Genomic DNA, 15,639 nt, shown 5'->3' with positions numbered 1-15,639 from the left:
CTTTTGAAGGTCCCTGAAAACTGGAGGCTTGCTTTTTAATACTGCAGCTAGCATTAGCACAGCTAATAAATTTCCTCACTTTAGTCTTGCATGTCACCTTCCTAAAGAGGCTCTCCTGTCTCCCTTCTCAAAAATAGCTCACCGTAGGCCTAGCCCATAAAACTCCCCATTCTCCTACTCTTCACAGCACTTATAACTAGTGGAGGTTATGTTTTTAAAATTCATTTCCTTGTTTATTGTCTATTACCCCCATTTAATTGTAAGCTCCATGAAAGCAAGGACCCTGTCTGTTTTGTCCCACTCGGTGAACATAACTACTTGTGGAATGAAAGAACGACAGCTTTTCTTGCAGGTAGAAAAATGCTAAGTTTCATGATGCAAATAAATCACAAGACCTCAAGAGACTCTGAGAAAAGTAAAAATGAATTTTCTTGTGGGAAACTAAGGAAATACTTCAGGGGAAAATGTTAGGTAGTATTCTGTTAACAATGATGATCTCCATACTTCTTTTTAAACACAGAAGGACGGAACTGTGAATTAGTGTTAATTGTAGGCCCCAAAATACCCAGGAAGCTCTGACCAAAGATTTCAACTAAATGCTACCTTCTAATATAAGCGTATACTCAAGCCTGGGCACCATGCGACCAAAGAGACATCACCATGCAGGGCTCTCTGCCAGACTCTCGTTGCCACTCCATGAGGAGAGCTGTCATTGAACCCATGAAAGCCAGAGAAGGAGAACTGAAGTGATCAAGTCTCTAGCCTGTGAGCGTATGGATTCTAAAGACTGAGTTGTCCCTGACTGCGGAGATAAACAGTCTCAATGGACCCAGCTGAACCCCAACAATATGGATAGGCAATGAAATGTTCACCAAGTTACCATGAACTTAAGGGAGATCTCTGTGATAGTGAGTGAGATAACAGAAAAAAATAAGCAGAAGGATTTACTACCATCTATAACAGGCAAAAACTCACATAAGAGTGTTTTATATCCCTAAAAACATAAATAACATCAAAACAGATTTAGATTACTATTCATCTTCCTCATGAATAAGAAAAATAGAATACCTTCAGACCAAACTCCTAAGCATTTAGCTTAGTGTTTTCCTATGACCCTAACAGAAAGAGAATACTGGAGTGGATGGAGAGAATTAATGTAACCCTTATTTCATAAAGTGCTTATGTAAAGAGACTTATTTCTACAGGATATACAATGATGAGTTATATCATAACATGATGAGGAGGAATGTCAACCCTGTCAGTGTGGTTTAAGTCGTGAGCCAGAGCAGGGTTCAAAACCTAGAAGGTGGGAGAAGAGGGAGGTTGAACTGAACCACTAACTAGGATCATACTGTAAGTCAAATAGTGCCAGGAGCAACACAGTGGTGAAAAGCAAAGAGAGGTGGGTGCCAGGCCTCAGGATGGTGGCAGAGGGAAACAAAGGGGAATCATGCTGTTGCTTTTATCCCCGCGATGCTGAGGATGACTACGTTGAGAAACCGGACTGCTCTTATAAGTAAATGTGACACAGTGAAACTTAAAAACACTTTGACATTAAGTCTACTGTGATACTCACTTTAATTTCTTTAAAAAAGTGGCTTTTCTGGGTAGCACAAAAAACAATGGACCAGGAGGTCTGGACCCAAAATCTGATCTTGCTTCAAATTGATTGTGGGGCTTGAGACACACATTTTTCTATTAGAGCTTTATTTTCCTCATATGTAAAGTGAAGACACTGGCCCAGTGTACTATTCATATCTTTTTACTCTGTGTATTTGATGATGTGACATCTTGGGGTCTTGCTAACCCTGGAGGGAATGCCCATTCCAGGACTAGCTAATTCCTAGAGATAGTGCTAACAACAAGCCTTTGAACGTGCCTTTCCTATGCAAACCAACCTATCCAGAGCCCACACCCCTACTCACATCCTTTGCTGAGCTCTTAACACTCTGGGCCGCTACTTCCCTGCCCTAATCACTCCAGAGCCAGGCACCAGACAACCAGGGACAACACCTCCACCCCAGAGCCCACTGAAATTATTCAAACTAACCAATCCCAAGCCTGCTTACCGTGTCTTGCCCGTTCCTCCCCATGAAAACCACAACAAAGGTTCTCGTCCACGTTTTCCTCCACCTGCTGGCCGCCCCTGACTAGCCCTGCCTGGTGCTTCCCCAGGGACGCCTCTCTCTTCCCTTGGGGTCTGTGAGTGTAACAAGCCATCTTTTCAATGACAATTATCTCCTGATCTGTTGGCCTCACTACACTGAATAATAATAAAATCTACATTTCAAAATACCCAAATTATCTCCAAAGTTCCATACAGCTCTAAAATTCCAATATTTCTGTGTTCACATGAATAAAGACAAAAAAGTTCTATTCCTTTAGAGCAAGAGTCAGCAAACATTTTCTGAAAAATGTCAGAAATATTTTAGCCTTTGCCAGACACAGGGTCTCTGTCTGTAAGTTTTACAACCCTTTAAAAATGTAAATACCACTCTTCCTTCCCCAGCCACACAGACACAGGCTGCAAGCCAGCGGCCCTGTTGGTTGTAGTTTGCCAATCTCTGCTTTAGATAACAAGAGAAAGTTTACAGACCTTCGGATGCCTTGCGAAACATAAAACGCTTTCCCGAATTCACACTCAGATTTAAAGCTACTCTATAATGTACATCTGGGGAATCACTATTTGTAAATGTGCACAACAAACCTAAGTGGTTTCTTATAAATTTCACACCAAAAAAGCTATCTGCTTCTGACCCAGAAATAACTATTAAGAATTAACGTGACCATGAACTCACATCTACAGTGAAAGAAAATAATGAGAAAATACCGCTATATTGAAATAACTGTCCTGGCTACAGTCCAGCAAACACAAACTCAACAGGCTCACAAATCAAGAAATCCATTGCAAGGACAACACATGTATATTTGAAATATAATTATAAATTGTGGATTTCTCTAGAACCAAACAAGACAACATAAACATCCAACTATCAACTCTTTGATAGGATGGGAGATGCTATTTTACAAACAGCTTTCAAAGATAGTTAACAACCACTAGAAGTTGAATCAAGAAAAAGGACTTTCTCAGGAAAAACAAAACTTTTCAAAAGTAAAATAAAATTTATGTTCATAACTGTTAAAAGGGTATCAGTGGGAGAATACAAAATACCTCGGCAAATTTGACAATTATAAAATTATCAAATTCTTACACAGTTTTTAAACACCAATAAAACATGTTGGACAAGTACGCATTATAATCCTAAAATTAAGGCACAGAGAAAAGGGGTCGAATAAAGCTCTTGATTCAAAAGAGCAATAAAAAGAGCAAAACTGCAAAATTTTCTCAGTATTTTAAATCTTTTACACTTGCTTTATCTGCTAAAATTCTACCTCAGTAAGAAGTGTAGATGAGTACCCAACTTGAACAAGCAGCTGAGAACACTGGAAGACAGGCTATGTCCACAGAAAGAGGAAAGAGCAAGTTAAACACAGATGCTCAAGAGCTCAGCCCCTGCTGGAGAGTCTTGTACTCATTCTGCAGCGGGCTGGCAAACCACATATATGAGGATGCTAAAATGGAAATGGGAGCCTCAGAGACCAACTTGCTTCTCACTGCGAGGCTTTTCAATATCCACAGGCAGTCTGAGAAACAGCAACTTATTTCTGAAGAAATCAATGCATTATAATTTTAACAATAAAGTTTTACATAGTTATTTCACTTACTGAGATTTCATCAGATGAAATATTTTAACTGTATTAATTTGGCTAATTGAGGGGGAAACAAACATAAATGGCTTATTTTTAACAACAGGGAAACATTTCAAACATCTGTGATGATTTGGGCTTCTACTTTACCCAGATTACAAAATTGAAACTACATATAACAGAATGTGGAAAAGCCTAATTCTATTAAGGTATATAAACTGGAAGACAAGCTCAAACGGAAGTCATCTTGTGACTGGGGTGCTCTCAGTGGCCTCCACAATTCTTAGCCAAAGTTAATCCAAAATGACTGCCCCCCCCCCATGCAGTTTCTTTCTGCTATTGAAAACATTTTTTGTTCTTTCAATTCTTTGTAGGGTGCTGGAGCTCTGGCTTGAATCAGTATCACCAAACACTTCTACCTTCTGTCAAAGGGGTTACCTCTTCAAGCATTCCTCTTTAAGGAATAGTTCTATTAATCCTTCTTCCTCTAATCATAATGAAAAGGGGGAAAGAAGGGAAGGATGGAAAGGAGAAGAAGAGAAGGCGAAACTTATACAGCATTTTGTACAGACCAAGTGCTAATATTACTCTTATTTTCCAAAGGAGGGAAGTACAGACAAGTAACTTGGCCAAGATCATACAGCTAGTTGGGTTAAATTCCTTTAGATGCTACTACAATCTTCCAGACATGACTATCTCATTGAACTCATTACACTGTTTAACAAAAGCCTAATTATAAATCTGTCTCCTCCGTTAAATATTAATAATACTGAGCATTCTTACTAAGCACTCTTAGGGTCAGAACTTTATCTTATCATTTATCCTGGTCATCACTCGGTAGTTGCCAATTAGATGTCTGATAAACGAATGAAAGATTGAACAAATGAATCAAAAACCAATGAGAGAAGTCAGTTGAAGACTGGTGACTCTAAGGCCAGAAGTACTTTTTACTGAAGGCTACACCATTGATTCACTGTGAACTTCATTTAAGAGATCCCTAAAATTTCATTTGTCTGAACAGCATTTTTATGAATCTTGCCATAAAACAAAGAGTTCTAACGTTTTTGAGCAAACTAGAATGGTAACAATTCTCCTCAGACACAGAGCATAAAAAAAATTTTTTTTAAAGAGCTAAATTTTGCTCCAAAAGACCTCAAAGAAGTTCCAGTTGAATTTGTTTGCTGAGGAAGATTTGCTAAAAACTAATTAGCTCTTAATGGAAACAAGCCACCAGGGTATTGCTCTCTCTGAGAGGAATGGTCTGGTGCAACCTACTGTAAAATTAAGAAGAGAAAAAGGGCAGAGCTCAGGGGAGTTGACACATTTCTCCCAGTAAAACTGCATCAACATGGCAAGCAATTTACCTTTCTGCTATGCACTCAATAATAAACTAGATCCACCAGGGCAGTAGTGTTTTAAAAAATAAAAATAATAATAAAATCTTTGTTGTGCTCATGTCCCTCATTTGAAGGGGAACAATAAATTCTCAATGGTGCTATGATTAAGCTTTGAGGATTTCTTTATAAACTAAGAATCCTATAAAATAAGAATAAACACATAAAAATAATAACGCTTCACTTGACATAGGATGGTTTAATGTTCTAATCATTATTACTTGGTACTCTAAACTCATAGTATCTACAAGTTATATTAAGATGCTTCAAAGAATGTGATGCTGTTGGATCAAATTAGTAAGTTAAATTTATAACAAATGGCTCATGCTTATTGTTACATGATTAGAAACTTGTCTGCACAAAACAATTAAGGTATTCTACTCTTGACATACCTTTATAGGAAAGTATTTTGCCTAAAAACCACTGCTACCAAGCCACTCAGGATGACCTTTAAGGTTAACAAGTTACCATTTTAGGCACTTGTTAAAAGTAGGGGTGACACTCTTCAGCACTAGGACTAATTTTGTTTTGGTTACAGCAAATAACCATAGAACATTCACAAAAATCGACCATATTAGGCCACAAACAAAAGAAATATAAAAACTAGAAACAGAACAAAAAATATTATCTGATCACAATGCAATAAGGCTAGAAATTAATGTCAAAGACTCAATTTTCATGTAAATGAATGGCAAAGAACACACATACACTAATGTGATAAAAGTTTTGCACAAATAGGCACTCTCATACACATCTGGTAGAGAGAAAACAGGCACAACGCAGAGCGGGGGTAATTTGGCAACATCTTTCAAAATTAAGATAGCTTATACCAGTGGTTCTCAAACTTGTTTGAACATTTAATCAGCTGGGAAGCTTCAATAATTACTGATGCCTGTGTCCAGCCCTACAGATTGTGATTTAATTGGCCTAGGTTATGGCCTGGGCTTCACAATTTGTTAAAGACCTACAAGTGATACTAATGTACAGACAAGTTTAGAAATCACTGGCTTAAATACATTTTTTTTTTTTTTGAGATGGGGTCTCAAACTCTGTTGTCCAGGCTGGAGTGCAGTGGTGTCATCATAGCTCATACCCTTGAATGTCTGAGCTCAAGCAATCCTCCTGCCTCAGCCTCCTGAGAAGCTGGAACTATAGGTGTGCACCACCACACCCAGCTAATTTTTTATTTTTTGTAGAGATGGGGTTTCACCGTGTTGCCCAGGCTGATCTCAAACTCCTGGCCTTAAGCAATCCTCCCATCTTGACCTCCCAAAGTGCTGGGAGTACAGGCATAAGCTGCCCAGCCCAGCTTTAAATACCCTTTGATGAAGCAATTCCACTTCTCATTATTTATCCTACACATATGTTCACACATGTGATAAATGACCTATGTCATTAATTGTAGTTTTGTGTTATAATACAAAAAGATTAGGAAAAAAGTTCACCAAAAAGGGACTTGTTAAATCAATATGTAATATTCATAAAAGACAATACTGTGTTTCTGTCAAAAAGAAGTACAGATGGTATATGAATTATATTTCAATAGAGCTGTCATATTTTTAAGAGGTGTTTTTCTCTGTATACATACTCTTTCAAATAATGAAGTTCCAACATGTTCTGTATTAACTCTGAAAAACAGATTTTAAAAACTAAAATGAAATATAAGATCAATTTGGTCATCTTCCCCAGGCAATCAGAATTTTATAAGCTAACATTCAAAGGGGTACAAGGGAACTTTCTGGAATGATGGAAACACTATCTCCAACAAGCCACGATTCTTGAGTGATAAGAAAAAATAAAGAAAGAAATAAAAAGAGAAACCCTCTATCTTCATTGTGGTAATGGTTTACACAATTGTACATGTTTGTAAAAATTCATAGAAATGTATACCTAAAACAAGTGAATTTTACTCTTTGTAAATTATACCTCAATAAACCTAGGAGAAAGGAGAAAATACATACTCACGTTAGCTTGCATTTGGACACAAAATGAATAAAAGCAGCTAACCACAGGGAATGATAAAAAGATGAAGAGAACAGGGTGGACAGAAGAAGGAACAAAACTTCTCAGCCTCTATCTTTTTAAATTATTCTCTTTTTTCCACTAAAAATTTATTACTCTTTCCAAAATGTTGCACTTAAAATTCATTTTTTAAACTCCAGCTAGGGAAATTAAAACAAACTCCGAAGTCTAATTACTTATTATTTTTTCCTACCCCATACCTCCCCCTTTGAAGTATATGAATGGACTTCACAAGTTGCACACAGTTTGCTAAGACCTCCCCCTTCAAAGTGTGTGTGTTGGTGGGTGGGGAAGTAGTAATTGGCCTTTAAGGCATTGCTCTTGACCTCTAGAGCCTCAGCCAGAACTGACATGGGGCAAGTCTTATTTGAACACCTTGTTTCCTGGGAAAAGGCAAACAGAACATAATCTAGGAAAAAAACACAAGTAAGGCAAAGATAGTATTGGGGGAAGGAGGGCAGGTAAATAAGTAATTTCAGCTAATAAGTTATTTAGATATCTTTGTATATCAGTATTCAAATTTTATCTTGCCTTTTTAAATTGTTATAATGGTCTATACAGTGGTCTATATTATAGCTATATACTAATTTAATTTTTATTTATATAAAATTTTCTCATTTTTAAGATTTGCCTCAGTGGAAATATTTGTGAATTTGTGAGTTTTTCTCTAGAATGAATTTTTAGAAGTCGAACTGAAGGTTGAAGGCAATGCACCTTTTACATTTTAATTAAATACAGTGAATAAACATTAAAAGATTCCATATTAGTAGTTAAATATGAAATAAAATTAATTCCCATTTTCATTCATTTGGCAAAATATTAGCAAGAATATGAATAAATACTGATATAAAAAGATCTCCAAATCATTGTGATAAATGAAAAACCAAATTTCAGGAAAATACATACAGAATAATACTATCTATGATTTTTTTTTTTTAAATCAACCACCACAAAGAAAGTGATTTATTTCAGTCTGTGTGTGTGTGTATATATATTGAATTTAAGCAGGCAGAAAAAGTTCAGGAAGAACACACACCAAAATAACAACTCCTCCCCTGGGGGAGAGACATGAGAGGCAGAAGGGATGGATGGGGGAACAAGTAAGCCAAGGGGACCCCTTGATTTTATTGTTAGAATTTAAGACAAGGACAATATATACAAATATTACTTGTTCAATTAAAACAAAAATATTTACTAAAATTGGTCCATTAACTTCTGTTTGTAAACTCTTTTTTAATAAACTAAATTGATTTCCAAACCTAATCTGTGATCATTTTTTTTTAATAAAAAGGTTCTATAGAGGCCATTGATTATCTGTTTCTGTTTGTTTATGCCCCACCCCATGTGAGGAAATTCAGCTGATTTTAACAGAGAGTTGACAAGAAGGAAGAGGAGTCTAGAAAACATGTCACATGAATGAGGTAAACGTAATATGAAAAAAGTAAATCCAATTTAATGAAAGGATAAAATTAGTGTACAGTATTAGTACTTGATGTCAAAGGTCCAGGAAAGAAACAACTAGCTGAATGTTTATTCAACTTCTAATATAGATTCACCCTTTAGAATTAAATTTCTTCTTCAGGAAGAGAGAATGGTGCCTTCTGAGTGGTGAATTTGGAAGGCTCATTGGTCAGGCTCTCTAAAAGGCTATAGAAACAGAGCTTCAAATTGGCAAAGATAAAAAGGTTCTGTGCCCCAGGCTCTTTTGCAACACAGCACAGAGAATGCAGGGTGATATCTGCATGGCACCCTTTGCAAATGGAGGAGAGAAGGCAACAGGCCTGAGAGCAGCCACAGCCCCAGTGCTGTGGATGTCCCAAAGACCAGGCCCATCCAGGCACCCCTGTGACTCGGTCACAGCAAACCTGCTGGGAAGACTGGTTTGCTTCAGCTTTTCACTAATTATGGATACTCCCTAAAAGCAGACCTTCTGGTTTGCTAGTAACAACAGCTGGTGATGATGGCTCATAATAATGCAGTACTTTCTGTGACTGGACAGCAGATCAGAGGAAATCAAGGTGGTTAGGACTATGTGATTTAGATTTAGTTCTTCCTTAAACACGGACTGGCCACTCTGGAGATGCACTGTCCCCGCAGACGGTGTTCATACTCCAAAAGGTCCTCAGATATCAGCTGTACAAGATGACTAATTTTCTTGTTTGAAAACGAGGAGGACCTCTTCCTCCCTTCCCCGTCTGTGGACCTGGGTGTTCTCTCAAAATGTCTTTTACAAGACCACACGTACTGCAGCAACTAGTTCTAAAAAATCTTGCCATCATCATATTCAGTACCTTCAATAATGGCAAAAGCTCTCCACTACTTAAAAAAAAAAGTATGTTCACTAAATAAAATGGTAGCAAGTTATAGTTCCTAAATACTACTGAGATTTAATAAACTGTTAAGTACAAAATGAGTCACCAATTAACATTTTTAAAAGTATACATAGTACTTTTTTCTCCTTAAAGAATTTATCATTTTTGGCCAGGCCTGGTGGCTCACACCTATAATCTCAGCACTCTGGGAGGGTGAGGCAGGAGGATCGCTTGAGCCCAGGAGTTCCAGACCAGCCTGGGAAATAGCAAGACCCTGTCTCTACAAAAAAATAGAAAAAATTAGCAGGGTGTAGTAGCGCACTCCTGTAATCCCAGCTACTTTGGGAGGATCACTTGAGTCCAGGAATGGGAGGTTGCAGTGAGCTATGATGATGCCACTACACTCTAGCCCAGGTGACAGAGCAAGACTCTGCCTCAAAAAAAAAAAAAAAAAAAAATTATCACTTTAAGGCATCATGCATTCCACAGTATGCAAACTCTAATAAGACATAAAAATTTGAGTATAAGAGCCAAACAGCATAAATGACAGACATTATCACCCATGAAAACACAAAAAAATTACCACTTTGACAGCTCAAACATTGGCCTTTTGGATCTCCTCATCTTTAACAACATTTTCATAACATATAAAATTCATTTTATAGATGAGAAACACGAAAAAGAAATTTGAACTTACAGTACCTGGTAAAAGTTGGGTTGTGTTCAGTCATTGCAACTAGCAGTTTCAGAGCATATGCTGGTACTGGGTCAGGCTCTATGAGAATGTGCTCATATCTAAAATGAAATGATGAAGACATTTTAAAAAACACTCATGGCCAGGCATGGTGGTACACACCTGTAGTCCCCGCACTTTGGGAGGCCAAGGCAGGAGGATTGCTTGAAGCCAGGAGTTCAAGACCAGCCTGGGTAACAAACATAGTGAGACACCATCTTTACAAAAAATAGAAAAATTAGCCAAGTATAGTGGCATGTGCCTATAGACCCAGCTACTCAGGAGGCTGAGGCAAGAGGATCACTTGAGCCCAGTAGTTCCAGGTTGCAGTGAGCTATGATCGCATGACTGCACTCCAGCCTGAATGACACAGTGAGACCCTGTCTCTAAAAAAAAAAAAAAAAAGTCAGTAGTTTTCCTCTTAAAAGCTACTCTGAACAGAACAATAATAGACCATAAAGCGCAAATATCTGAAAAATATATAGATACTGAAATAAACCTATGAGTTAATAGGGCTTTCACAGGTTACTTAACCTCATGAAGCTTCAAATAGCTTCACTTGCCAATGGTGATGATGGTACTGACCTACCTCATGGGATATCATTGTTGAGAAGATTCAATGGGAAAATCCATGTAAAACAATTAGTATTGAACTGGGCACGTAATGAGAGATCAACAAACATTAGGCATTTGTGTTGAGGGGCTCCAACACCACCCTCACATTCAGAGATTCACTAGAGAACTCACAGGACTCAGCACGGCTCACACAGAGAACTCATGAGGCTCAGCATAGCAACACAGCAAAGACACACCACTGAATCACATAGGAAAATGACAGAGGAAGAAGCCTGGAGAATTCCACATACAGGTTTCCTTATGCTCTCTCCCCCATGAGGGGCCACACACAGCACACTCTTTCCCCGGCAATGAAAATGCAGCACAGCACAGCACGTGTGTTTGAAGCCCATTAGAGACTTGGTGACCAGGGTCTTCACTGGGGGCTGGGCGTCTAGGCAACCTCTGCCTAACATATCAAAATTCCAGACTCCCAGAAGGAAAGCAGGGGTTTGGCATGAGCCAGACTGTTTGCACAAATAGTTGCGGCACAGTGAACTACTTTCACTAGGTAAATGTTAACTGGAAGCACTCTGAGAACAAGTTCCAAAATGCTTAGCCATGGGCCAACCTTGCAGACAGGACTTCTTTGAGATAGGTTCTCACTCTGTCACCCAGGCTGAAATGCAGTGGTGCGATCACAACTCACTGCAGCCTCAAATTCCTGGACTGAAGTGATCCTTGCACCTCAGCCTCTAGAGTAGCTGGGACTACAGGAGTGTGCCACCATGCCAAGCTAATTTCATTTTTTTTTTTAAGAGATGGTGCCTCGCTATGTTGCGCAGGCTGGTTGTGAACTCAAGTGATCCTCCCACCTTGGCCTCCCGAGTAGCTGGGACTATAGGTGCACGCTACCACACCTGGTACAAACAGGACTTTATAAGCATAGCAGTTTCAGGCCTGCTATGTTAACTTTTTTCTGCATAGTATTCTGATTAATACTTAAAATCACAAATTAATATTATCAAAAAGAATAAAACTCAAAATGTCTTTATCAAAAGTTTCTACAACAAAATTCAGACTGCTCTCCCATGTTATTTGCTAAGCAGAGGCTGGTTTATATACTATGTCTTATTTATTTGGGTTCAGCCATCCAGTATACAGCACAATGTAGATGCTCAATAAATATCAAGTGAATGAACAAACAAACTAATCTACTTTATGACTTCTCTTCAACAGTCAACAACTAAAAAGGGAGAAAAATATCTCTGAAAATCCAAAATGGATATTTAAAAATCTGTGACACGAAACAGATGCTCTTCGTTTACAGAACAGGGCCCCAGGCTCTTACTCACGCTTATTTAGTCTCATTTTGGAAATCATTATATAACAAGCTTAATTATATAGCCTGTAAGCCCACAGCCATTAGAAAGGAGCCAAGTAAATGGAGGAGAGGGATTATTACAGAAAGGCAACCTAAGAATTACGAGAAGTGGGTCTTGAAAGTATAGGAAAAACAAAAGAAAGCAATCCTAAGAACTCTAGAAAGCAGTCCGTGGAGCATTTAATATAGAGTAAGAGGTTGCTCATACCTCAGTGGGGGCTGAGGGCCCATCATACAACGTAATGTTCAAAATGGGAATAGTGAGTCAAGAAAATGTTAAGTTGGATACAGTGTTCTGCTTAAGAAGCCAGGAAGTACCATATTTTGTAAATTTTGCTAAAATTTTTAAATTATAACAGTTAAAAGATTTGCCCAAGTATGACAAGAAAATGACATGTTAAAAAAATACAACCTAACCACGCCTGAGTAATTTCAACACTGAAAAAAAACCAACATTAGGAAATCAGTTAATATATTTTATCATATGAATAAAACAAAAATCAAGCAAATATCTTCAGAAGTGATAACAATGTATTTGATAAAAATTTAACATCCAATTCAAATTTTGTTAAAAAAGAAACAACTTTTAGTTCTTTGAGGTATCTCCATATTACTATCATTTGATCCAGCAATCCCATTGCTGGGCATCTACCCAAAGGAACAAAAGACATTCTATAAAAAAGACATCTGCACTCGAATGTTTACAGCAGGACAATTCACAATTGCAAAGATGCAGAAACAACCCAAGTGCCCATCAATACATGAGTGGATTAATAAGATGTATATATGTATACCATGGAGTTCTACTCAGCTACCAAAAACGATGGTGATATAGCACCTCTTGTATTATCCTGGATAGAGCTGGAGCCCATTCTACTAAGTGAAATATCACAAGAATGGAAAAACAAGCACCACATGTACTCACCATCAAACTGGTATTAACTGATCAACACTTAAGTGAACATATGTAGTAACATTCATCAGGTGTCGGGCAGGTGGGAGGGGGAAGAGGGAATGGGTATATTCACACCTAATGAGTGTGGTGCGCACCATCTGGGGGATGGACACACTTGAAGCTCTGACTCAGGTGGGTCAAAGGCAATATATGTAACCTAAACATTTGTACCTCCATAATGTGCTAAAATAAAAAAAATAAAAAGAAACAACTTAGCATACTAGGGAGAGATCATTAGTTCCTCTCCCCGACTACACATTCTTATGAAATAAAAAGCTCTTATGATCCTGAGTCCAGGGTACCCAACAATGTTCTCAAGTTCAATGATTTGCCAGAAGGACTCACAGAACTCAGAAAACTTGTTATACTAGCAACTGTGGTTTACAACAATGAAAGGATACAGATGAAAAATCATCGAAGATAAAAGGCACATATTGCAGAGTCCAGAAGAGACCAGGCACAAGTTTCTGGTTGTCCTCTCCCAGTACAAACAGTGCTTAGTTCTCCAAGCAGCAGTGTGTGACAACACATGTGAAGTACTGCCAACAAAACAAAACAGCTCACCTGAGCCTTGGCGTCCAGGGTGTTTACGGGGGGGTCAGTCACATAGGCATGGACCGCCTGCGAGCTGACCTTAGGCTCAGTCTCCAGCCCCTCCAGAGGTCAGGCTGATATGCTGCGGCCCAAGGCCCCCACCATAATTCACAACGTTAGCATAAATTATCAGGCATGGCAGAAGGCCCTCAGGGATACAAAGACACCCTTATCAGACAGGATGTTACAACTGCTTAGAAGTTCTCTCTCCCAGAAAGCAGTCAAGGGCCAGTTCCTCTAGAATGTGCAGGGTCTAACACCCCACACCTGCTGAGCAAACTTTTGACTGAGAGCCACTGCCATTAAAGTTAGAAATAGGAGAAGAATGCCCTTCTCCACTGCTTGCCCAAATTTTAGAAATTGTCTGGCCAGGGAGTCTCAAATGAAGTGAGGGTGAAAAGTTTCTGACGAGTCCATCACGTACCCTGGGTAACCAGCTCCTCAGGGAAGGAGCCACAAGCCTATGAATTTTTAAAAAGCTTCCCAAATGATCTTCTTACTCATATGCTTGTGTGGAAAGCACGAAAGAAAATATGGACGCTATTTAGAAATATAATAGAAAAATGTTCTCAATAGGACTGGAAAATATATTTAAAAATCAACGTAACATGAAACATGTAGCCATCTACATGTAAGAAGAAAATACTGCTAAAACATTCCTGACTGAAACAGAACTGTCTTGAGGTCATGTGAGGTAATCTAACCTTGAAACAGAGGGAGGGAATGAATCTTGTCCTGGCCTGTGCATGAGAATTTTCTCAAAGAATATTGTCCTATTTTCCTTGTGTTGGAAAAAAAAGAAGGGTAAAATTCATAATGGATATGTTTAGAATACAAATATTGAACATATTCTAGTTTAATCAAACATAGGTTTGTAATGGTCAGCAAGATCTAGCCACAAGTATGTTGTGATTTATTAAGCTTGTCTTCTAAAGAGAGAAAGCAGCTAAGCTGGTAGTAGTAGTTGGATTCTGCACTCCCCGAATGCAATTTAGCAGGAAAAAAAAATAGTGATGAGCCCTTACTCCTGAAATGGCCTCAGAAGAGTGGCCAGTGAACAGCTGGCCATTTTGATGGACAGGGCAGGGGAGGAGCACTCCAAGTGCCTGAGCCTGGCCGCAGATTGACATCACTGTTGACTTGACAGTATCTTGTCCAGACAGTGTCCCTGAACCCCACCCTTCTACCTCTAGGATCTTCTCTAACCAAGGTGTCTTTGCAAGGGGCCAAAGCAGCTGGAATCCAGGCAGGAAAGGCCACTCATACTAAATTCACATCTATGCCAAATAAGAGAAAACCCCTCAAAATCACATATTTGGGACCCAAGGCAAGCAGGTGAAGATGAGATAACCCCTGCCTCTTCATTCTTCCCTCCTAATCCTAAAATGAGTAAATCCCTACACCTTGTCCAAGTACCTGGTATAAACCATGCCCAATTAGGTGGTCTGGGAGAAAATTGAAACAGGCCATCTAAATACCTCTGGATTATCATAAGAAACTATTCTGAGAAATGTGACCAAAGAATTGGCCAAGTGGAGAAAAGTGTCCCCACTTGTGTCAAGAGGAGGAAGGAGGCACTGTCTGAAGAGGTCCATTAGGCAGGAATTAAGACACAAATTCAAATTTGCATCTCAATGGAGTATATTCAGAGATTTGAGGGGGAAGGAGAGACTGCAGAATATCCAGGAAACTTTAGAATGAAATACACTGAGGAGGATCCTGCTAAATATAAACCTCAAGTACGTGATAAAACCACAACAATTATTAAGTGTAGGGTGGGATAAAGAATACACATACACAGTCACATGCTCCATGATGATGTTTTGGTCAACAACAGACTGCATATACGATGGTGGTCCCATAGGATTTTGTTTTACTGTACCTTTTCTGTTTCAGATACATGAATATTTACCATCGTGTTATTATAATTGCCTACAGTATTCATTACAGTCACAGGCTGTAGAGGTTTATAACCTAGGAGT

The 15,639-nt window shown here is 38.6% G+C and overlaps 1 protein-coding gene across 5 annotated transcripts in view; it reads right to left on the bottom strand.

Annotated features, from left to right (window-relative positions):
• The window catches only part of ULK4 (unc-51 like kinase 4), a 497,440-nt gene that overhangs the window by 281,388 nt on the left and 200,413 nt on the right, over nucleotides 1–15,639 (bottom strand). For 4 of the 5 annotated variants that reach the window (XM_045530714.1, XM_045530715.1, XM_045530712.1 and 1 more), the window contains one exon: nucleotides 10,139–10,231. The exons of the other annotated variant lie outside the window; for it this stretch is intronic. In XM_045530714.1, coding sequence (XP_045386670.1) covers nucleotides 10,139–10,231 — 93 coding nt within the window. The remainder of the gene's footprint in view (nucleotides 1–10,138; nucleotides 10,232–15,639) is intronic. 5 annotated transcript variants of the gene reach the window in all.

Source organism: Lemur catta, chromosome 18 (assembly GCF_020740605.2).
Source record: "Lemur catta isolate mLemCat1 chromosome 18, mLemCat1.pri, whole genome shotgun sequence".
NCBI classification, from domain to species: Eukaryota; Metazoa; Chordata; class Mammalia; order Primates; family Lemuridae; genus Lemur; species Lemur catta.
The sequence above is the reverse complement of the archived record's forward strand: the minus strand, read 5'-3'. Positions and strand labels throughout refer to the sequence as shown.